Source organism: Rhinopithecus roxellana, chromosome 15 (genome assembly GCF_007565055.1).
Source record: "Rhinopithecus roxellana isolate Shanxi Qingling chromosome 15, ASM756505v1, whole genome shotgun sequence".
Lineage (NCBI taxonomy): Eukaryota > Metazoa > Chordata > Mammalia > Primates > Cercopithecidae > Rhinopithecus > Rhinopithecus roxellana.
Window position 1 is genome coordinate 21,362,552 of NC_044563.1, and position 24,000 is coordinate 21,386,551.

Below are 24,000 nucleotides of genomic sequence, written 5' to 3' on the forward strand. Positions count from 1 at the left end.
TTTTACAAAAGTACTTTTAATGCAGTTAAAACCAACGCCACATGCCCTTGCCTGAGCCCCTGGCTCTGGTGCCTCCATGGAGCAGAAGGGAGTCCCCGGGCCACAGCTGGTGAGCTGGGCACCCTGCCCATCTCTGCCCACAGAGCCAGTCACCTCCTCATTTCTTCTTGGTCTTCACCAGTCCTTTCTGCACGAGGCTGCGGTACAGCTCCTGGATGTAGGTGTAGACGCACTTGGAGTCAGGCACAGCCAACCTCACCATGTCATCCACGTCTAGCAGCTGAGCACAGTCAGCCAGTTTCCTAAGGATTGGGGTAGAATGAGGAGCAGAAGTTCAAAGGTGAAGGAAATGGGAGCTAAGGGGATGGATGCGGGCAGCCCAGCAACGATGAAGCTCAATGGGCTGGGATGTTGGAGCTGGGATATCATCTACGCCAATCATCCCATTATATAGATGAGATAACTGAGGCCACAGCAGAGTTAAGACAAACCCAGGCCAGATGCTGTGGCTTCCTTTAGCTGTGGTACTCCTATAGGTAGGTCACAGGATGTAGACAGGTAATGCCAAAGCCAACCCCAGTGAATACTTCAATAATTAGTTTGAGGCCAGGCATAGTGGCTCACACCTGTGATCCCAGCACTTTGGGAGGCCAATGCGGGAGGATCCCTGGAGCTCAGTAGTTCGAGACCAGCCTAGACAACCTAGTGAGACCTTTTTGGAGAATGGGAGCTTCTCAAAAAAATAAAAACAAAAATTAAAATAATAGAAAACTCAAACCCAGCTGGGTCTGATTCCAAAACCCACATTTTCATTGCACTTCTTGTCCTCACCTGGGAGCAGGACCCTCTGGTATCTAGTTCTACATTAACCCACCACTTTCACATGCGTGTGTATCTGTCCTCTGGAACCGGGGAACTTCTGTTAGGCCAGGCCCCTCAGGAAGAACTTAAAGGGGCCGGGTGCGGGGGCCCATGCCTGTAATCCCAGGCACTTTGGGAGGCTAAAGCAGGTGGATCACCTGAGGTCAGGAGTTCGAGACCAGCCTGGCTAACATGGTGAAAGTCCATCTCTAAAAAAATAAAAAAAATTAGCTGGGCATGGTGGTGGGCACCTGTAATCCCAGCTACTCGGGAGGCTGAGGCATGAGAATCACTCAAACCCAGGAGGTGGAGGTTGCAGTAAGTTGACATCATACCACTGCACTCTAGCCTAGGCGACAGAGTGACACTCTGTTTCAAAAAAGAAAAAGAAAAAAAAAAAAAGATAAAGGACAGAAACCAAATCCTAGCCAGAGTCCTGGCTTGCAGCTGCAGCATCTCCAGGAGCATCATTCATTCAGTCTCTATGTATTTATCAGGAGCGTATTATGTGCCAGGCCCTCTTCCAGGCTCTGAGAATTCGTCAGTGAATAAAACCAAAACTTCCGCACTGTCATGGCATGGAAATTCTTGTGGCAGGAGACAGTAAGCAACACACAAAGAAGGTGGTACATCAGATGGTGAGAGGTGCTAAGGAGGAAAATAAGGCAGGAAGGGACACAGGGTATGTTCTTATGTTGGAGGAGATCTGGTATTTTTTATTTATTTTTAATGTATTTATTTATTTTTCAGATGGAGTCTTGCTCTGTTGCCCAGGCTGGAGTGCAGTGGGGAGATTTCGGCTCACTGCAACCTCTGCTTCCCGGGTTCAAGCGATTCTCCTGCCTCAGCCTCCCAAGTAGCTGGGATTACAGGTGTGTGTCACCACGCCCGGTGAATTTTTGTATTTTTAGTAGAGACAAGGTTTCACCATGTTGGCCAGGCTGATCTCAAACTTCTGACCTCAAGTGATCCACATGCCTCGGCCTCCTAAAGTGCTGGGATTACAGGTGTGAACCACCGCACCCAGCTGTGGTATTTTTTAATAGGGTGCTCAGGGTAGGCCTCTTAGAGTAAGTCATATGCACATCTGGGGAAGGGAGTCCAGGCAGAGGAAACAGCAGGTGCAGGGGCTCCGGGAGCTGTTGTTTCAGGAGCTGCTGGCACTTGGCAACAAGTCCTCTTTTTCTAACTTCGCAGCTGTCCTTTGGGGCTCTGTGACACCACTGGCTTTGCTGAGTCCGATAATCTGAGCGAATCAGTGTTGAGGCCTCATGCCAATCTCATGCTTTATCAGACGCTTCCCCCTGGACGTTCTCACAGACTCCTTCCCTCCATCCTCAGCCAGCAGAAGAGGAAGCAGAGACTCAGAGTGTTTTGGTGGTTTGCCTAAGACCAAAGTGAGCAACACAACCCCGGGGGCCTGTCTGACACCTCTGGCATCCTTACTGTGAAGCTGGGTCTCAGCAGTCCCTGCCTACCAAACAGCCATAGGTGCTGGCATAGGAGAAAACCAGGGCCCCAGTGGAAATCCTCCCTTGGGGCTGAGACTGCAGGGCCAAAATCCACGCTGGACTGGGAGCCGTGGGAAGGACACACACTGGAGGATTTTGGACAACGGGACAAACTCCCTGCAACCAATGCAGTGCCCCATGGTTGTGGGTTAGGATGCTGTCCCTCTGTGTGGGAGAGGCAAAACCTTCATTCCCATTGAGCCTGGGGAGTGGGTGGGGAAGGGCTCCGCCACGGGGGGGCTTCGGCATTGGCCACTCCCTCCCCTCATCCCCGGACTCCATGGGAATCGGAGGAGAGTTCTGGAACAGGCAGTGGGGTGTGATGGCTGTGGCAAACACTGTTTCCTCTTCACACTGAATCTTTACAGCAAGCCCTGTGATGTGGGGCCTCTAGAGAGGTTAAGACAGCTGGCGAGAGTCACAGAGCTAGGGAGGAGGAGGCAGGATTCAAACCCAGGCACCTCAGCTTCTATTCTCCTCCCTCCTTCTCCACACATCCCCACGACCTCCTGGGCTTTCAGCTGCCTGATGCCTCCTGTCGGCCTGTCATTGTCATCTGATGACTCCTCCCACCTTCCAGCGGCTCTGCCTGGCTCAGAACCAGAGTCCAGGCAGCTACAGGAGCAGGACAGTGGTTCACAGCCTGCAGTTCAGGAGCACTTGGTCAGAGCAGAGCTGCCTGCCCTTCTGATATTCACTTAGAGTTGTAAATCCATACTGCAAGTTTCTCTTTCATTTTTTAAAATTGTAGTTTTTTTTTGAGACAAGGTCTTGCTCTGTCACCCAAGCTAGAGTGCAGTGACTCAATCATGGCTCACTGCAGCCTTGACTTCCTGAGCCCAAGTGATCCTCCCATCTCAGTCTCCCGAGCAGCTGGGACCACAGGTATCCACTACCATGCCCAGCTAATTCTTTGATTTTTTGGTGAGATGGGGGGTCTCACTATGTTGCCCCGGCTGGTCTTGAACTCCTGGCCTCAAGCGATTCTCCTGCCTCAGCCTCCCAAAGTGCTGGGATTATACAAGTAAGCCACTGCGCTTGACCCAAGCAGAGATTTTTGTCTGTTTCACCCACTGCTGTATCCCCAGAGCCTGAAACAGTGCCTGGCCCTCAAAAAATGTCTGTTGGGTACATGAATGTGTGGCACCAGCATCAGTTTAACTGCCTCACTACTCAACCCCTGTGAATCCAGTCCTCGTCTAGGATCCCATCCAGCTCTGCCAGCCCATGGCTGTGGCTTACTCTGCTGTGGAGAAGGCCAGGGTGAAGTTGTGCCGGCGCTTCGTGGGGTCCAGCTCTGCGTAGTCAAAGGCGTCGGGGAAGAACTTGTGGATGAGGGCACAGAAGGCCATGCCGCTGCTCCAGCTGGAGGAGAAGTTCTGGATGTCCACGTGCTATGGCAGGCAGGGCACAGAGGAGGCCTCAGTGAGCCTCAGCCAGATGGTCTGGACTTGGCCCCCTTCCCACCCTCCCACCCTTTGGGGTTTGCACCACTCGAACCCTCCCCGGACCCCTGCCTCACCCATGCAGCTCTGTCCCATGCCCACCTCGTATTTTTTTGTCATGGCTCGGCACCACTCCAAGAGCATGTTCTTGACACCACCAATGGCTGCCCCGGCTGCCTTAGTGTTCCGGAACAGGGCTGTAGGGCCGGACGCTGCCCTGTGAGGGGAGAGGGGTGCCAAGCCAGAGAGGCAGGAGGCCACGAAGGGCCCCACTGGGAGGATCCCCAGCCCTCAGGTGTCATTCCTCCTGCCTTGGTCTGGGCTGTTCCCACAGCCCCTGAGGCTACCCTCCCACCAACCTAGGGTTCCTACGGGAAAACCCAGTTCAGCGCCGGCCTGTGTCCTACCCGCCAAACTTGTCCACGATGGCTTTGCGGTTCTGTGCTCGGGGTCCCCGGGGCCGAGCAGGGGCTGATACCCTGCGCTCTGGTGCCTTCTCCTTCTTCTCCCCTGAGGGAGGGGACTCGGGGGTACTCTGGGGCACATCGCTGGGTGAAGACTCACTATATGGAGAAGTCCAAAGAAGCATGAGAGAGGCTGGGACCAGCACTGCAGGACTGCAGGGAGGGGGCTGTGGGTGGCACTGCAGTCTAAAGGGGTGTGTGCAGTTGTTACACACATTTTTTCTGTGCCCAGCACTGGGAGGACATTGAGAAGGAATCGTGAGTCTCGGTCTAACCTGGAGGAGCATGTGGTCTGGTGAGGACATGTGGGTAGAGCTAGGACACCCCTGAGGTCTGACCTGAGTGTGGAACCTGGCTTTGCTGCTTTTTTTTTGAGACAGAGCTTCGCTCTTGCTTGCCCAGGCTGGAGTGCAGTGGCATGATCTTGGCTCACTGCAACCTCTGCCTCCCGGGTTCAAGCAATTCTCCTGCCTCAACCTCCCAAGTAGCTGGTATTACAGGTGCCCGCCACCACACCCAGCTAATTTTTGTATTATTAGTAGAGATGGGATTGCGCCATGTTGGCCAGGCTGGTCTCAAACTCCTGACCTCAGGTGATCTGCCCACCTCAGCCTCCTAAAGTGCTGGCATTACAGGTGAGCGCCACCGCACTCGGCACAGCTTTGCCTCTTATTTGCTGTGTGATTTTGGGACTGTCACATCGTTTGAGCCTTAGCTTCCTCATCTGTAAAATGAGGACAAGAATACCTACCTGTCCTATGTAAGACGGTGAATGTAAAGCATCCAGTGGTGCCTGCTCAGTGACTATTCACTGGTTATCTTTCTCTAAGAAAGGGACAAGGAGGCCGGGCACGGTGGCTCATGCCTGTAATCCCAGCACTTTGGGAGGCCAAGGTGGGTGGATCACCTGAGGTCAGGAGTTCAAAACCAACCTGGCCAACATGGTGAAACCCCGCCTCTAGTAAAACTACAAAAATTAGCTGGGCGTGGTGGCACACGCATGTAATCCCAGCTACTCAGCACGCTGAGGCAGGAGAATCGCTTGAACCCAGGAGGCAGAGTTTGCAGTGACCTGAGATCGCGCCATTGCACTCCAGCCTGGGCTATAGAGCAAGACTCTATCTCAAAAAATAAAAATAAAAAAAGGGAGGACAAGGAGGCAGATTTCAGCTCCATATAATTCCTCTAATGACTGAAGTTGTGCAATGGCAAGCATAAGCCTCTTATTTTATCCAGCACCTGCCACAGACCAGTCACTGGGCTAAAGTGCTTTGCACTTGTTACTCATTGAAGCCTGAGAATAATCCTACGAGGTAGATACAATTGGTACGCCCACTTCACAGATGAGAAGAGGTTCAGTGACGTGGCCAAGGTCACACAGCTGGTACATGGAAGAATCACTGTCCCAACTCAGGCTTTCTGATCATGCTTTTTGGGTGACTGGCACCATGGAAACATGTTCAGCTGAAAGATAAGGAGCTCCTGTGAAGTGTCAGGGATGATGCAGGGCAGACTTCAGCCATGGCATGGGAAGTGGACCAGGTATCCTTCGTGTTCCTTTCTGCCTCTGGTGTTTTTTTTTTTTTTGTTTTGTTTTTTTTTTTTTTTTTTGAGACGGAGTCTCGCTCTGTCGCCCAGGCTGGAGTGCAGTGGCCGGATCTCAGCTCACTGCAAGCTCCGCCTCCCGGGTTCACGCCATTCTCCTGCCTCAGCCTCCCGAGTAGCTGGGACTACAGGCGCCTGCCACCTCGCCCAGCTAGTTTTTTGTATTTTTTAGTAGAGACGGGGTTTCACCGTGTTAGCCAGGATGGTCTCGATCTCCTGACCTCGTGATCCGCCCGTCTCGGCCTCCCAAAGTGCTGGGATTACAGGCTTGAGCCACCGCGCCCGGCCTTTTTTTTTTTTTTTTTAGAATATCTTGCTTTGTCACCCAGGCTGGAGTGCAATGGCACGATCTCGGCTCACTGCAACCTCCGCCTCCCGGGTTCAAGTAGTTATCCTGCCTCAGCCTCCCAAGTAGATGGGATTACAGGCACCCAACACCATGCTCAGCTAATTTTTGTATTTTTGGTAGAGACAGGGTTTCACCATGTTGGCCAGGCTGGTCTCAAACTCCTGACCTCAGGTGATCTGCCCACCTTGACCTCCAAAAGTGCCAGGATTACAGGCATGAGCCACTGTGCCCCGCTATGCCCCTGGCTTCTTTGGTTTCCTGGGCTCTGCCCTGGGATAGGAAGCTGAATGCCAGGAATCCTGGAATATCTTGAAATCAGGTGCTGGGGGAGCCCAGACTGAGGTGATGGTGGATGCTGAGGGAAGCAGGAGGTCGGGGAAATTGGAGCTGGAACCCCAGAGTTTGACATTACCTGGCTGAAGGACTGGTCTCTCCAGAAGCTACGGAGTCTGGACCCAACCCATCTGGAGGAAAGGGAAAGGAGGGAGGGAAGCTGGGGCTATCCATGACATGTTCCTTGCTCCCCCCCGCAGGTGCCCCTGCGGCATCCTGTGGGCTCTGGGTTCTCACTCACCTGTGCTGAGGTTATGCCCCTCCCCCGTGGGGCTCTCAGGCCACTCCTCTGGGGAGCTGGGAAGCACCCCTGCCCCTCCCTCTGGCTCTTTTTCCACGTCCTGCTCCTGCTCTTCACTGGGACTGCCTGGCTCCTGGAATGAGCATGATCTGTGAGCTCATGGTCACACAGCACCTGCCCTGGCTTCGAGGACTTCAGAAAGATCTGAAAGGCAGTCTGGGACTACGGTGCTGCACTCCTTGTCCCCGCTCCCCCGCCCTGGGCTCTGGAAATCATCGGGAGGAAGACCAGACTTTGCCAACCGACTGAAGCAGAGGGGACTTATTTCCAGGAGCAGGAGATGACAGAGCCTCCTTCCCCCTTTCCTGCCTCACTCACTGCCTCCTCCGCCTCCTCCACCTCCTCCTTTGCATCAGCCTCCTTTGTTGTATCATGTTTGGCCTCCTCTTTCCCATCGGACTCCTTGGGTTCAGCCTTAGCCTCATCCTCCACAACAGCCTTCTTCTGCGATTCAGCCTTGGCCTCTTCGTCAGTAGCCTTCTCCTTGGGTTCAGTGCTGCGCTCCTCCCTCTGGCCTGTCTGCTCCTGAGAGGCTGTCTTGGCCTCCTCCTCCTCAACAGTTGCCTTAGGTTCAGGCTTTTCTCTGTTGTTGGCATCGGCTTTCTGCCCAGATTCAGGTTTGGCCTCTTTCTCCTCCGCCTTCTGCTTCTCAGAGGCCAGCACGCTCTCCTCCTTTTCCTCAGCCTCCTTGGGTTCGGATTTGGTCTCTTCTTTCCTGCCAGTCATCTCCTGAGAAGCTGCAGTGGTCTCTTCCTTCTCACCATTCTCCTCTTTAAGTTCAGCCTCAGAGTCCTCTTTCCCACCAGCCTCCCTCTGAGATTCCACCTTGACCTCATCTAATCCATTTGCTTCCCCCTGGAGTTCCGCTGAAATGCCATCCTCAGCTGGTGCCTTTTCCTGCTTTCCTGCTTCAGGGGCTCCACCTCCTGACATCTCAGGGTTGTCTGCAACTGGGGAGACGGTGTTCCCATCCTCAGAGGGCTTCCCTTCCTTCTGCTCCATATCTGGAAAGAGAAGACAGGCAGACCTGGTCATGCCCCATGCCAGCATGAGGTGAAGACCCCCTCCTCAGAGAGCTCTGGTCTGGGAGTCAGGAAGTCCGTGGTTCAGTCTTGGCTCCCACTTGGATATGAGACCCAGGCATGAAGGACAGAGAAGTGCTTGCCCAAAGCTGGGATAGTTGGGCTACATTGACATGATGTTGGATGGTGTTCACCTGATGCCCCTCTGTAGGTTCTGGCTTTGGCTTTAAAGAACATTGAATCACATAATGCCTTTTCAGTCATGTTGCCTCTTTTTGATGAAGCCACTGAGGTGGTCACAATTTTATTGTATTATTTATTTTTTGAGAGGGAGTCTTGCTCTGTCATCCAGGCTGGAGTGCAGGAGTGCAATCTCAGGTCACTGCAACCTCTGCCTCCTGGGGTCAGGTGATCCTCCAACCTCAGCCTCCCAAGTAGCTGGGACTACAGGTGCTCACCACCACACTTGGCTAATTTTTGTATTTTTTTGTAGAGACGGGGTTTTGCCATGTTGCCCAGGCTGGTCTCAAACTCCTGAGCTCAAGCGATCTACCTGCCTCGGCCTCCCAAAGTTCTGGGATTACAGGCATGAGCAGCGCCTGGTCACAATTTTATGCTGGCATCCTAGAACACCTGTGGAACAATTGCTACTCTCCCCTGAGAGCCTAGGCAAGCAGAAGTATCTAGATAGAAGTGAATAGCACCATTTTGTTTCCATTGTATTTATTTTCACAGTTACTTTCTATTTCTGGTAAGTGATATTGAGTTTCCATTTCCAACAGTGATACAGTGTCTTTTAAAAATACATTTACTGAATTTAAAAATAAGTTGATTCAAAGGAAGTCATTCAGGAAACTGGAATATAGGTGGTGCAGATGTAGCAAAATCATAAAGGTGGTATATAAAAATGGCTGAAATTTAGGAACCCCAGGGCCAACTGGTCTCTGGAGCCTTGCCAGCTCTGCCAGCCTATGGTTTTCGGAAAAGGTGGACCTGGGCAAAGAAATGTTTCCTTGAGTGAAGAATGAAGCGTACTCTCCCTGGCCTCTGCTTGGCAACCTGACCCTCCTCCTGCCCCCAGAAAGCATGGGGGTAGATCATGACATCTTAACTCGGAGTTTCCTATTTAAGTACTGTATATACTGGAGGATCTACAAAACAGGTGTGTAGGGGCCTCGGGTTAGCTCCTTCATGCCTCTGCCCTTCTTGGGGGGTGCAGTTACAAAGAAAACAATCCCCAAATAGGGCTCAGGGCATGACTCAGGCAGTAAGAAAAGTGGACACTCCTGTCACGCACTAAAAATACCCCTTGCCCTTGGCAGTACCATCTTTCTCAGTGATAGTACCGAGGGCACCTGGGTAAATGGGCAGAGGACAGGAGGCAAGAAGACGGACAGGGCTCTGTTCCCACCACCCACTTGGGTCTTACCTAGAGTCCTGGGGTTCCTGAATTCGATGCCCTCACTGTTTCCTAAAAGTAGGCTGGGATTTGTAAAGATGCTCACACTGTCCTATGACTCCTGCTAGAGCTCCCTTCCTGGTTCAGTGGCTCCAGCAATGTCTTAAAGTAAGAGAGAAGATGACACCAGGCATGGTGGCTCACGCCTGTAATCCCAGCACTTTGGGAGCCCGTGGCGGGCAGATCACAAGGTCAGGAGTTCGAGACCAGCCTGGCCAATATGGTGAAACCCCATCTCTACTAAAAATACAAAAATTAGCTGGGTGTGGTGGCGGACGCCTGTAATCCTGGCTACTTGGGAGGCTGAGGCAGGAGAATTGCTTGAACTCGGGAGGCGGAAGTGGCAGTGAGACGAGTTCGCGTCACCGCATTCCTGCCTGGGTGACAGAGCGAGACTCTGTCTAAAGAAAAAAAAGAGGGAAGTTGAGCCAGGGCGATGGATGTACATCATCCATCAGCAGATAATGCTGGGAGCCGGGAAGTTGTGGAACTGGCTGTGACCTGCATCTTCCAGTCCTGACTGAGACCTGAGCAAGTCCTTTTCCCTCTCTGGGCCTCAGTTTCAACTGACAATGATGGGGTTCATTTGGGTCAGGTTCTCCCCACTGTGTTCCGTGGAAAACTAGGGTCTCCCGTGACATGGAGAGGGTTTTCTGTGGGGTTGGGAGAAAGAGTATTCTCTGGCTAAGGTTGCTCCACAGAAAAGCCTACTCTTATGCCGGGCGCGGTGGCTCAAGCCTGTAATCCCAGCACTTTGGGAGGCCGAGACGGGCGGATCACGAGGTCAGGAGATCGAGACCATCCTGGCTAACATGGTGAAACCCCGTCTCTACTAAAAATACAAAAACTAGCCGGGCGAGGTGGCGGGCGCCTGTAGTCCCAGCTACTCGGGAGGCTGAGGCAGGAGAATGGCGTGAACCCGGGAGGCGGAGCTTGCAGTGAGCTGAGATCTGGCCACTGCACTGCAGTCCGGGCGACAGAGCGAGACTCCGCCTCAAAAAAAAAAAAAAAGAAAAGCCTACTCTTTACCCTCTTAGAGATACACAGTTTCAGCCAGGCGCAGTAGCTCACACCTGTAATGTTAGCATTTTGGGCTGCCGAGGTGGAAGGAGTACTTAAGCCCAAGAGTTCAAGACCAGCCTAGGCAACATACGAAATTCTGTCTCTATAGTAAAGAAAATAAAATTAAACAAAACAAAACAAAAACAGATACACAACTTCATTAGCAATTAAGTAGATTTTAGAAAGCAGATAGTCAAGAAAGCTTAACCTTGCTTACATTTCATTTAACTCACTTTTCTCCAAACCTATTTGACCATGACTCTTTTCCCCCTCCCTTTGTTTTCTTTTCTTTTTGCTTTGTTTTTCCTGAGGAGCATCTACTGCCGTCTCTAGCAGCAGAAGAAAGCATGGCAAATGCTGGTCTAACACAATCCGTTCCCCTCCTGCTCTCTGCTCTTGTTTGGAAGGTGACATGGACTAGTGGTGAAAATCATTGATTCTTGTGTCTTGCTGTGACGGGATCCCAGCTGCCATGGGTTACTAATTGTGTTAACCTTGAGCAAGCTATCCATCCTCTCTGTGTTTTGATTTCTGCAGATAACAGTAGATCCCATCCCATAGGGATGGTGGAGGATTAAGGAAGCCCATGCTTAGAAAATATTTGGAGGATTAAGGAAGCCCATGCTTAGAAAATATTTGGAGGATTAAGGCAGCCCATGCTTAGAAAACATTTGGAGCCAGGCGTGGTGGCACATGCCTGTGGTCCAGCTAATTGGGAGGCTGAGGCAGGAGGATCACCTGAGGCCAGAAGGTCAAGCCTGCAGTGCACTATAATGATGCCTGTGAATAGCCACTACACTCCGGCCTGGGCAACAAAGTGAGACCTCAGCTCTTAAGAAAACAAAACAAAACAGGATTCGGAGGCATGCTTGGCATGAATGAGTACTCAGGCACCCATCATCTCGTATGGTGTAGGTTGGCTGTGACCAGCCCTGGGCCAGGGCAAGGTCCTGACCCAGCCTCGAGGGCATTTATCAGTGAGTCAAGGCAGAGAGACCTGAATGCCAGTAGGATGATAACAAGCCCTTTTTATACCTCGAAGTGTGACACTATTTGGCTAAGACATAGGTAAGTGCTCCAGTGCTTTTTTTTTTTTTTTTTAAGAGACAGGGTCTTACTCTGCTGCCCAGGCTGGAGTGCAGTGGTTCAATCATAGCTCCCTATGACCTCGACCCCCTGGACTCAAGGAATCTTCCCACCTCAGCCTCCCGAGGAGCTGTGACCACAGGTGTGCGTCATCACACCTGGCTAATTTTTTTTTTTTTTTTTTTTTTTTAATAGAGATGGGGTCTCACTATGTTTCCCAGGCTGGTCTCAAACTCTTGGCCTCAAGCGATCCTCCTGCCTCGGCCTCCTAAAGTGCTGGGTTTATAGGCATGAGCCACTGAGCCTGGCAGCTCTAACCATCTTTCCTTCTGTCTACATGCTGCATACTTAGGGTGGTAGAGGGGAAGGGTAGATGCACACACATGCACACGCATACGCACACACACCTCGGCTATCCTGCATGTTTATCACCTCAGCTTTCCACCCTCCAGGCTTGTCACAAATAGAAAAGCAGTGAAGATGCTCAGAGTGCTGAGAAATCAGGACGCCACCACCCACCCCCAGCATTCATACCAGGACGCCACCACCCACCCCCAGCATTCATAGCCCTACTGTAGTTTACAGCTTACGCTGCAGAGGCCCTGCTTTCTCTTGGTCGTTTCTTGCTGTGATCCTTCAGGATAGGTTATTGGGCCCATTAGGGAGCCAATAGGAATTTGGCCCTCAGGGAATTGAAGTCCCGTGGCTAAAGTTATAGGACAAATGGCCTGGCCCTATCTAGAATCCAAGTGTCCCAACTTCCACTCCAGAGCTCACACCAAATGTATGCTCCCACTAGCTCCTCAGCCCAGTGTCCCTCCAAAGGCCCCGGCCCAGAGTTGGGGCACCCCACCAGTTGGGAAGGGCAATCAGATTCAGCCGAGGAGTTTCTCTCTCTTTCTTCTAGGTGCACAGTAGGCCCTTCATGAAAGTTTCTCCGCCCCTCCTATCTTTCTCTACTTTCCTTCCTCCTTCCTTCCCCAGGAAGCCTCCAGACCATCCCTGTTTTGTGTCCAAAGCAGCAGTGCAGATATCTCCCCTCCCTCTCTCTTCCTGTTTCTTCTGGCAGACCAGGAGGAAAGGGACCCAGGAGCCCAAGAACCAAGCCCCCAGTAGTATAAACGCTGGATGTTCTGTGATGTGTCCGCCACCCACTGCAGCCTCTTCTGTCATCTCGTTGTCCTAAGGCTTCCACCTTCCCCACTCAGCCAGGGGCCCTCCCTTGGAGAGGCCGATCTCAATTGCTTAGTCTAGGAGTGCCCAATCTTTTGGCTTCCCTAGACCACACTGGTAGAAGTAGAAGTGTCTTGGGCCACATGTAAAATACGTTAACACTAATGATAGCGGATGAGCTAAAACAAAAATTGCAAAAAAAAAAAAAACAAAGCAAAACCAAAAATCTCATAATGTTTTAAGACAGTTTAGGAATTCATATTGGGCCACATTCAAAGCCATCCTGGGCTGCAGGTAGCCCATGGGCTGGACCGGCTTGGCTTAGACAGTCTACCCCCCAACCCAGCTTGACTCTCCAGACTCCCAAGGTCCCCTCCCCTGCTCTGAGGCCTCCTCATGGATGGTCACTGGCAGTCTGCTCTGTAGGTGCTCTGGTGCAGGGCTGAGACCCTTCGCATCTAAAGAGAGTAGATATCGTGGTGGAGAGAATTAGAAAGGAGCCTGGATTTCTCCAGCTGGGGGGCCCTCCTGGGAGGCTCTGGCCCTTGAAAGGTGGGAGTGAGAATTGGCAGATGGGGAGGGGCCCTTAGAAAGAGGCCCAGGGCTTCTCCTACCTGTGGGGCTTCTGCTTGTGGCTCAGGAGCTGTCTTTCTTCCAGCTGAGCGGCCTCACTCCTAGGCTGCCTTTAAGCCCCAGTGGCCTCTAGCCCCTAGCTCTTTGGTCCCGCCTCCCCCCTTCCTCTCCCTCTTCCACCCCACCCCACCCCCACTTCAAGAGGCTTGGGCTGCCTGAAGAGCATTGTTTACTGGCCTGTTGGTACAACACTTTCCCTTAGACTGGGAGGCTCGGATTTCCCGTGGAAGATCCGACAGGTGGCACCTTTCAATCACGGCACGTCCCTCCCGCCCTGAGCCTGGCAGCATCCGTCCTGTGGTCACCTTTCTTCCCAATGTACTCTCCTAACCATAGGGACCTTGACAACCATCTTCAGGACCCATTTGGAGCATGGCCCTGGCCTCCACTGCTCAGCCAGAGCCCATACGAGGCCTCCTGTGCTCTCTTCACACCCGCCCCTGCCACGTTCCTTACATAGGCCCTTTCCCTCGTCCTCAGACAAAAGCAGCTGCTTAAGGCTGGGCTAAGGAGGGGATGAGTGGGGCAGCTGCCAACACAGGGGATGTGTCTCCGGGCTCACAGCTGACTGAGAGATTTGGAGGGGGAGGGGCAGAGAGAGCAAAAGTGATGGGACAAGCTGACAGATCACTGGATGGAGCCTGGAAAATACAAAACTCCTGAGTTCTATTTTGAGCTGAAGTGACAGGTACACATTAGGCTCCGAACACATTTTTATACTAAGAAAAAATTGAGTATTTTAGCACATTTTGCTAAGAAAAAAACAAAACAAGCCTGGGCTCGGTGGCTCATGCCAGTAATTCCAGCACTTTGGGAGGCCGAGGCGGGTGGATCACTTGCAGCCGAGGCGGGTGGATCACTTGAAGCCAGGAGTTCACGAACAGCATGGCCAACAGGGTGAAACTCTGTCTCTACTAAAAATATAAAAATTAGCCAGGCGTGGTGGCGCGTGCCTGTAATCTCAGCTATTTGGGAGGCTGAGGCACAAGAATCACTTGAACCTGGGAGGCAGAGGTTGCAGCAAGTCACACTGCACTCCAGCCTGGGTGACAGAGACTCCATCTCAAAAAAAAGTCTTCACTTTGTGTGTTTTATGATCTAAGAAAGGCACTGCTTTTGGAGAATGGGTGCAGGGGACACTCTTACTACTACGAAGCTTGGGACCCCCCAGTCCTCCTACCCGAAGCCCCACCACTGGGCCACAGTGGCCTCCTTCCTATTCCTTAAATAAATCCATCCCTTTTCAGACTCAGGACCGGTTTTCCTTCTACTCTTTGTAAGACTGGCTCCCTCTTACTCTTCTGGACTCAGCTGAAATTTCATTCCCTCAGAGAGGTTTTCCATGACCTTCAATTCCTTTCCATCATTTCAGCTGTTTTTATTGTCCTCATAATACTGTTTGTATTGTCCTCATAATACTAAAATTACCTTATTCATTTCCTTATTATCTGTCTCTCTCACTAGGCTTTAAGCTCCATGAGGGCAGGGATTTTATCTACCATGCTCGTGGCTGTATGCCCAGAGCCTAGCAGAATTGCCTGGCTCATAGTAGGTACTTGATAAATACATATTGAAGGAAATAACTAATTAAGAGAAATATGACGGGAACTTGGAGGTCTTGCCCGGGATGATCTGAAAGAGGGATCTTTTTGTGCATCTGCGTTTGGGTACTAGTGATTAAATAGTTCAATATTAATGGTTGCCAGCTGGCTCTAGTAATACTTGAAACCCGGCTGGGATTATAGGCATGAGCCACCACGCCCAGCGTATTTTGTTCTTTTCAATATTTAATGACAGTAGGACAAGAGAAATGAATTTAAACAAAAAACCAGTAAGCCAGAGAGAGATGTAGAAGAACTCACCAGTCTTGGGCAGATACACTCTGGATGGGTGCTGTTTTGAGAAAAAAGTGAAGAAGCATAGATACAAGTGGGGAGAGCAGTCAGGAGATAAACTCAATGACCCTGGTGCAGGATGGTGGTTGCTTGGACCACAATGTCAGCCATGGAGGTGAGAAGAAGTGATGGGAAACAGTAATAGTGCAGACAGTGATTTGTTTTCTTTTTTGTAGTGATTTTTAAAACTTTTTATTTAGAAATAATTATAGGTTCACAGGAAGTTGCATTAATAGTACAGAGAGGTCCTGTACACCCTTTAGCAACTTCCACTAAAGGTTAAATCTCACATAACTATATTCAATATCAAAGCCAGGTAATTAACATTGCTATAATGTGTGTGTGTAGTAGTTCTATGACTTTTTTTTTTTTTTTTTTTTTTGACAGAGTCTCACTCTGTCGCCTGGGCTGGAGTGCAGTGGCACAATCTCGGCTCACTGCAACCTCCACCTCCCAAGTTCAAGCGATTCTCCTGCCTCAGCCTCCCAAGTCACTGGGGTTACAGTTGCCTGCCACTACACCCAGCTAATTTTTTGTATTTTTAGTAGAGATGGAGTTTCACCATGTTGGCCAGGCTGGTCTCGAATTCCTACCCTCGTGATTCGCCCGCCTTGGCCTCCCAAAGTGCTGAGATTACAGGCATGAGCCACTGCGCCCAGCCAGTTCTATGACATCTTATCACCTGTGTAGATTCTTGTAACCACCACCACAATCAGGATACAGAATTATCCAGCAACACAAAGATCTCTCTTGTGCTACCCTTTATAGGTACACTTCTATCTCCCCATCAACCCTAACACTAGGCAATCAGAAATCTCTTCTGCATCTCTATAATTTTGTGAGTTTGAGAATCTTACTTAAGTGCAATCGTATGAACCTGGGAGGCAGATTTGGCTGAAATGATGGAGAGGAATTGAAGGTCATGGAAAACCTCTCTGAGTATGTAACCTTTCATAAGGTCCAGTATATATTGCAAGATTCCTCTTGTAAGAACCCATCTCCTTTTCCCACGCAGTTTCTTAACTTTCCATAATGTTGCCTATATTTTTTCTTTTTTGCAGGGGGATCAGAGTTTCACTCTTGTTTGCCCAGGCTAGAATGCAATGGTGTGATCTTGGCTCACTGTAAGCTCTGCCTCCTGGGTTCAAGCGATTCTCCTGCCTTAGCCTCCTGCTTAGCCTCCTGAGTAGCTAGGATTACAAACATCCGCCACCACACCGGGCTACTTTTTTTGTATTTTTAGTAGAGATGGGGGTTTCACCATGTTGGCCAGGCTGGTCTCGAACTCCTAACCTCAGGTCATCCACCTGCCTCAGCCTTCCAAAGTGCTGGGATTACAGGCGTGAGCCACCACACCTGACCAATGTTGACTATATTTTCAAAAGCAAACCAAGGCAAGATATGTCCATCTGTACAAGAGTATCATAGCAGCATTATTGCATAATAGGCAAAAACTGGAAACAATCCAAACATCCATCAACAGGAGAACGGATAAATGAATTGTGGCATACTCATACAATCAAACACTAGACAGCAATAAAACAGAAGGAATAACAGATGCACACAATAATATGGATGAACTCTTACAGGTACATTGAGCTAAAGAAGTCAGGCACAAAATAGAAAATAATGTGTAATTCCATTTACATGAAGTTCAAGAACAAGGAAAACGAATTGATGGTGATAGAGGTCAGAATAGTGGTTAACTTCAAGAGGGAGTATTGATGGGGAAGGAACACGAGATGACTTTTTGGGGTGCAGGAAGTATTTTATATCTTGATCTGGGTGGTGGTTATACAAATGTATATATACACATATATATTTAATTAAGCTTGAGATTCGTGTATTTTATGCACTTTATGAATATTATACCTCAGTCTTTAAAATTCAGGGCACAAGGTTTCACAAAGATGAGTCTTCAAAGCAGAAAGGTCAATTGTTTAAAATCAGGATGGTCTTGGACAATTAGGGAAGCGTATGATGACCGCACATATCAAATGTCTAGCCCACCTTTTCCAATGGCCAATGTGCCCTTGCGTCATCAATTTACATCTTGTAAATTTATTGTACTAGGAAATTGCGTGACAAATCAACGGACTGAGTGTTGTTTCCTTCTTTTTAGTGGGGAATGAGTGAATGGTACAGTTTGAAGAATACATTAAGTCTTGAAAGTTGAAAAGTTCACCAGTACCCTCCTTCTCCCTTACCCAAGATTAGCCCCGGTGGCAGCCGAAATTGCTTTTATTAATCTCTTTGTGGCTCAGGACCTCTGACTGTTGAAGAAAACGTATTTTACACGTCTTGTCTTTCTACGAGCAGGAAGCCTATCTCGCTTATCGTTGCAACCCCAGAAGGGGCTTAGTGTGACCTACACACAGTAGTAATCGCACAACGTCCCATGGAGCACTGCTTCTCAAATTTGGCTGTACATACGAATCACCTGGGGAATTTTAAATTGTATTGATGCCTGGGTCCTACTCCCAGAGATTCTGATTTAATTGAAATGAGGTGAGTCCTGGGCACTGGGACGTTTAAAAACGTTCCAGGGATTTTAACGCGAAACAAAAACACAATCGCTGTTTGGGGGCGTTCTTCCTTCTCCACCCCTGATTTGCGCTCAGGAGTCGGCTGTCCGGAACCGGGATGAGGTTCACTGATATCTGTCGCCACGCCTCTTCCTGAAGACCAATAAACTGAAGCGGCTCTGTGACATCCCAAGGGACTTGAATTATAAGCGGGCTGTAAACTCTCTGCACCCCGCCCAAGCCCCTATGGTACTTTGGCGTCCCCTCTAGCATTGACAAGTCGCCTTCCTCTTCGCCCGGCGCCGGCAGCTAACTCTCTATGATCGCCGAGTTCCCGGCGCCGTCTCGTTGGTATTTAGTTCCGGAAGCGAGTTTGAATCAGAGGAGAGGCTGGACTTCCCTCCCGGAAGTAACCCACGTGCTTCCGCTGGAGCCTTCTCGGGAGGCAGGTAACGTTATAGTTTTTGTCAGAAGTTGGGGTCTCCGTGAGCATTGTGATCCGTCCCAGGCAGTGGTGAGTGACCCATGACCTCTAAATTCAATGTGGCCCTGATTATGGCGTCGCCATTTCAGAGGTGCAGCCTTTGGGCTGCGTCCCGGGCGCCTCTGTTCAGCCTACGATCTCATTCCCAGGGCCCTGGAGGTTCAGGCTCATGGGTTAGAGCGTTCTGCCTCGGTCCTCGATCTTCTGAATAGAGGTGACCTCCAGGGACTGGGGCATCAGAGATCCGGGGCTCGATTTCCAGGCTCGCCATGGACGTCCTGTGCGACCTTGGGCGAGGCCTCAGTTTCCACATCCGTGAAATGGGGTGGTTAAGCTCACTGAGGTTAGTGGCCCGTGGTGGTCTGTGAGTCCTCTGTATCCTCTAGCCCCAGGGGTAGGAGAGTGAACGGCGGCGGTGGGTGCTGATGGTGATGTCTGCTCCCACGATTAGGAGGCCAGAAGGAGATACCTTCCACGGTGCTAGGCTGAGATGGATCCTCTCAGGGCCCAACAGCTGGCTGCGGAGCTGGAGGTGGAGATGATGGCTGATATGTACAACAGGTAAAGAGAGCTATGTGCTACCCTGTCTTGGAAAATAAGTCTTGGTCACCCATATCGAAGGTGAATGACTTACAACAAATTCCTTCCTGAATGTAGGGGAGCCTGAGGCCCATGCTTACCCTCCCCATACCCACCTCCAAGGTTGATCCTAATGTAGGTGCAGTCATTAGAATGAGTTGGGCATTTAGATGGGGATGGACCTGGCAGTGCAGGAGCCAAGCAGGAAGAGAAACTCCAGTCCAGGCTCTGGTTAGGTTCCAAGAAAAGCTGAGTATTTGCCTCTTGATAAATAGCTCATAGCCAGCCAATTTAGTAGTTAACATTTTAAAACCCTTTATTCTGTGTCAGGTTCTTGTTAATCTTCAAAATAATCCAGTGGGTTAATTTTATTAGTCCCATCTTAAAATGAGGAAATTGATGCTGCTAGAGGTTAAGTAACTTCCTTAGGGTCCACAGCTGGTGGGTAACAATGCCAGAACTAGCACCTCAGTCTGGTTCTGCAACTAGTGCTCATAACCATTTGGCACATTTGGGAACAAATCCTGGCTCCACCGATCACCAGCAGTACACTTGGACATGTTACTTGCACTGTTTGACAATTGGTTTCCTCATTATGAAAAAGACATAATGATACCTACCTCATAGGGCATCATAAATATTAAATCTAAAAATATATGAAAGTCCTTAGCCTGAAGCCTAACACTTAGTAACAGTGAAATGTCTGCTATTTTTTATTGGCTTAAGCTCTCTTGATTGGTTGGTTTATCCTGATGGCTATAAATTAGAAGGATTGTTAAGTGTAGACTGTGAGGTCAGATGACCTGGGTTCATATCCCAGCTCTATGTGATTCTTAGAAAATTACTGAGCCTCTGTTTGCCTTAATTTTCTCATCTGTAAAATGGGGATAAGTATCTCTTGGGGTTATTGTAAGCATTGCATAACAGAATGCAGGTAAAGCACTTAGCATGATGCCTGGCACATAGCCAGTCCTTAACAAATTGTTTCTACTTAATTAGTCATATACATGGGCTCAGGCAAGTTTCCTACTTGCAAGGACCTTCCAGTGGTTGAGGTGTAAACTAAGGATTTACACTGCCTTCTTGGGGAAGGTGAAATCAATATAGCAGGGCTGGAATGGTTGAGGGTTCCTGGGGTGTCACAGGATGCTGCTGACATGACCTTGCCCCTCCCTCCCTCCAGAATGACCAGTGCCTGCCACCGGAAGTGTGTGCCTCCTCACTACAAGGAAGCAGAGCTCTCCAAGGGCGAGTCTGTGTGCCTGGACCGATGTGTCTCTAAGTACTTGGACATCCATGAGCGAATGGGCAAAAAGTTGACAGAGTTGTCTATGCAGGATGAAGAGCTGATGAAGAGGGTGCAGCAGAGCTCTGGGCCCGCATGAGGTCCGTGTCAGTATACACCGTGGGGTACACCCCACCCCTTCCCACATTAATAAAAGTGCTCTCTGTTGGGTGTCATCTGTGAAGACTGCCAGGCCTAAGCTCTCTGTTGCGAGTCTTCAAGATCCTGGAGTGGTAGCGCTCTCTTCTGGTGAAGGAGTATTTGTCACACTGGAATGTGACTGTGTGTGTATGTATGTATGTATATATATATTAAAACAAGTTTGTTGACACCTATTATGTGCAAAGCAGTGTGCGTGGCATTTGAGAGTAAAGAAAACAGACACAGCCCCTACCAGCAGAGGGAGACTAGTGTAGTGTTTAAGAGTAAGACAGGCCAGTCACAGTGGCTCACACCTGTAATCCCAGCACTTTGGGAGGCTGAAGTGGGTGGATCACTTGAGGTCAGGAGTTCAAGACCAGCCTGGCCAACATGGCAAAACCCCGTCTCTACTAAAAATACAAAAATTAGCTGGGTGTAGTGGCGGGTGCTTGTAATCCCAGCTACTCAGGAAGCTGAGGCAGGAGAATCGCTTGAACCCAGGAGGCGGAGGTTGCATAAGCCGGGATTGTGCCACTGTACTCCAGCCTGGGTGACAGCGAGACTCCATCTCAAAAAAAAAGTAAGACAGCTTAGGTATGCCTGCTGTCTGCCGCTTTTTGTGTGGCCCTGCACCTGTCACTTTTGTGTGCTTTAGCTTCCCGATCTGTAAAATAGGGTTAGCCCCCTGACTAATCCTGTTTTACAGATGAGGAAGCTGAGGATTTAAGAAGTAAGTTGTGGGCCGGGCGCGGTGGCTCAAGCCTGTAATCCCAGCACTTTGGGAGGCCGAGACGGGCAGATCACGAGGTCAGGAGATTGAGACCATCCTGGCTAACACAGTGAAACCCCGTCTCTACTAAAAAAATACAAAAAAATAGCCGGGCGATGTGGCGGGCGCCTATAGTCCCAGCTACTCGGGAGGCTGAGGCAGGAGAATGGCGTAAACCCGGGAGGCGGAGCTTGCAGTGAGCTGAGATCCGGCCACTGCACTCCAGCCTGGGCGACAGAGCGAGACTCCGTCTCAAAAAAAAAAAAGAAGTAAGTTGCTTGCTGGAGGTCACACAAGCAGAGCAATAACATGGAGGCCAGACCCAACTGCTGCGTTTGCTGTATCCAGATGGGACTGTGGTTGACACCAGTGCCACTGTGACAGTGGTACCTTCAAAGTGGAGCTTCCTGGTAGAAGTGTCCGGGATGTAACTAGATCACTGGAGTAAAGGAGATAGAATAGAGGCAGTGAGTTTGGGACTTGTGAGTGCAGGTTCAAGCCAGACTGCTTAACTTGGAGTTTCTACTGAAATTTTCTAGCAGTGTGATCTTGGGTGAGGCATTTTAACTACTCTGTGCCTCAATTACCCCATCATAAAATGGCAGTAAGGTTACCTACCTCATTAGGTAGTTGCAAAAATTAAACGTGTTAATAACCAAAGCACTTAGGAGAGTACCTAGCATACACTAAGTATGCAATAACATTAGCTTTTTTCATTGCTAAGTTTGGTGGGAGTGAAGATACCGGATGTACTGGAAAACTTCAAAGCCATTACTCATGTCTTAGGGGTAGAAAGCAATAAAGCTGCTTTCCAGGTACTGAAGTGCAGATTTTGGTCAACAGGTGGCGCTGTCTGCTCATGGTCAGCGCTGCTGTGGACAATTCTGCACATTTTATTATTTGCCTATTCTCTGCTGGCCTTGTTCTTGGAAGAGAGGACAGGTGAGGAAAATCGATGTTGTGCATGCCCTCAGGTTTAGCAAGAAACATCAAGAATTCTCTGTTAGCACATAGACGGAACATCTAGAAGGTGGTAGGAGCGGGGATTAGAGGTTCCAGCTGGAGGCAATGGCACTTGCAAAGGCTTTGTTGAAGTGGCGCTAAGTGTGGAGGTGGAGCATTCAGGAAAGGAGAGCTTGAGCTTCAGTGTGGCTGGAGTGCTGAGTGTGAAGAGAGGTGAAGATGAGACTTGGTGGCTGGGCAGACAGCTCCACAACAGCTTGGTGAGCTGTGATAAGGAGTTTGGATTTTCTCCTACTAAGGGCAACAGCAAACTATTGAAGAGTTTAAATCGTTCAGTGATAATGACAAGTTTGCGTTGTGGTGGCTCACGCGAGCTGCCAGCCAGGTAGACAGTGGCAGAAGATAGTCGATAAAGGACTAAAGGGTGATGAGGCAGGAAGCCAGTGAGGAGAGAAAGGGGGTAGATGATGTGAGTGACAGTAAGTCATTTATTGAGTTGCTGTTGTGCGCTCAACTCTGTGCGAAATTCTTCATATGTATTATTTCAGCGAATCCATCTAACAACTCTCTAAGGCAGGTACGATTGTTCCCAGCTGAGGAAGCTGAGGCTCTCAAAAGCTAGTAACTTGCCTAAGGTTGTGCAGCATGCAAGTCATCCAGCCAGGATTCTAACTTAGACACCAGAGACCACTTTTAACCCCTGCTCTAGGACAGGGGGAAATATGTGAGATATGTGTCGAGTTTCATATTTCATTCAACAATATTGTTGGCCTGCTACACGCAAAGAGCTGTGGAAAGTGCTCAAAGTGAATTAGTTAGATCCCTATGAGCAAGTGTGACGGGGGTGGAGTGGACAGTAAGAGGGTTGGAACACACATAAAAGGGTATAAGAAATAACAATTAGGCCGGCCAGGGGTGGTGGCTCACATCTTTAATCCCAGCACTTTGGGAGGCCGAGGTGGGCGGATCAGTTGAAGCCAGGAGTTTGAGACCAGCCCGGCCGACATGGTAAAACCCCATCTCTACTAAAAATACAAAAATTAGCTGAACTGGTGGTGCGTGCCGGTAATCCCAGCTACTCGGGAGGCTGAGGCATGAGAATCACTTGAACCTGGGAGGCAGAGGAGGTTACAGTGAACCGAGATTGCACCACTGCACTCCAGCCTGGGAGACAGTGTGACCCTGTCTCAAAAAAAGAAAATAAAACAAAACAATGAAGTAGGTACTTTCTGCCATAGGGAGGAGTCATAAACTGCTATAATAAATAATTAATAAAATAATAAACGGGTGTATTTTTGCTTATCCATTTTAAAAATCAGAAAATGTCTCAAAAAATTAGGGTGTTGGCTTCTTTTGAAAATTTGGGCCAGAAGCGGTGGCTCGTGCCTGTAATCCCAGCACTTTGGGAGACTGAGGAGGGTGGAGGGTGGATCGCCCGAGGTCAGGAGTTGGAGACCAGCCTGACCAACGTGGTGAAACCCCGTCTCTACTAAAAATACAAAAATTAGCTGGGCTGGTGGTGCACACCTGTAATCCCAGCTACTCAGGAGGCTGAGGTATGAGAATCACTTGAATCTGGGAGGTAGGGGTTATAGTGAACCGAGATTGCACCACTGCACTCCAGCCTGGGAGACAGCAAGACACTGTCTCAAAATAAAAAGAAAAAGAAAATTTGGAAGATCTGACAACAGTTGACCTGTATTCCTGCTTGGCATCAGCCTGATGGAGGGTGGGCAGAGGCTCAGTTGTCTGCCAAACCTCCCCCGACTGATGTCTTCCCTCCCTGTCATCATCTGCTTGACCTGTAGGCATTCAGTGTGTGCCTTCTGCTCTGGGTGCCCAGATAAATCGGATGCTATATGAGAAAACATTCTGTACATGTCTTGCAGTAGGCAGCCTCAGAGATCACTGGGGCCTCCAATGATCCCTCCTTCCTGGTATTCATGCCTGTGTATAATCCTCTCCATTGAGTGTGTACTAGACCTAGATACGTGCTTCTAATAAGCAGAACACAGCAAGGGTAATGGGGTGCTACTTTTACGGTTAAATTACAAG

The 24,000-nt window shown here is 49.7% G+C and overlaps 2 protein-coding genes across 5 annotated transcripts; one reads left to right on the top strand and one right to left on the bottom strand.

Moving 5' to 3' along the window:
- SMTNL1 (smoothelin like 1) lies at positions 1-13,373 on the bottom strand. Its single transcript, XM_010353393.2, has 8 exons — positions 13,286-13,373; positions 7,188-7,873; positions 6,810-6,942; positions 6,648-6,699; positions 4,225-4,380; positions 3,920-4,034; positions 3,615-3,766; positions 1-302 (listed from the first exon to the last, which is right to left on the bottom strand). The coding sequence occupies exons 2-8, from the start codon at positions 7,869-7,871 to the stop codon at positions 158-160; spliced, it is 1,437 nt and encodes a 478-aa protein (XP_010351695.2). The 5' UTR covers positions 7,872-7,873; positions 13,286-13,373; the 3' UTR covers positions 1-157.
- Positions 13,374-17,912: 4,539 nt separating this feature from the next.
- On the top strand, positions 17,913-20,407 carry TIMM10 (translocase of inner mitochondrial membrane 10). Of its 4 annotated transcripts, XM_030917182.1 has the most exons (4): positions 18,135-18,238; positions 18,358-18,551; positions 18,660-18,769; positions 19,971-20,407. In XM_030917182.1, exons 3-4 carry the CDS (start codon positions 18,699-18,701, stop codon positions 20,170-20,172), a joined length of 273 nt encoding a protein of 90 aa, XP_030773042.1. In that variant the 5' UTR covers positions 18,135-18,238; positions 18,358-18,551; positions 18,660-18,698; the 3' UTR covers positions 20,173-20,407. The 4 variants fall into 4 exon arrangements, with proteins under 4 accessions (XP_010351702.1, XP_010351699.1, XP_030773042.1 ...); XM_010353400.2 differs by lacking the exon at positions 18,358-18,551 and having other exon boundaries at positions 17,913-18,173; XM_010353397.2 differs by lacking the exon at positions 18,358-18,551 and having other exon boundaries at positions 17,916-18,238.
- The last annotated feature ends 3,593 nt before the right edge of the window (positions 20,408-24,000 follow it).

Excerpts from the sequence above, each read along its gene's own strand:
- SMTNL1 (XM_010353393.2), bottom strand. The coding sequence starts at position 7,871 with ATGGAGCAGAAGGAAGGGAAGCCCTCTGAGGATGGGAACACCGTCTCC. Across the intron at positions 4,381-6,647 it reads GAGACCAGTCCTTCAGCCAG|TGAGTCTTCACCCAGCGATG; the intron begins GTAATGTCAAAC and ends TTCTCCATATAG. Across the intron at positions 4,035-4,224 it reads ATCGTGGACAAGTTTGGCGG|GGCAGCGTCCGGCCCTACAG; the intron begins GTAGGACACAGG and ends CTCCCCTCACAG.
- TIMM10 (XM_010353400.2), top strand. The coding sequence starts at position 18,699 with ATGGATCCTCTCAGGGCCCAACAGCTGGCTGCGGAGCTGGAGGTGGAG. Across the intron at positions 18,770-19,970 it reads ATGGCTGATATGTACAACAG|AATGACCAGTGCCTGCCACC; the intron begins GTAAAGAGAGCT and ends CCCTCCCTCCAG.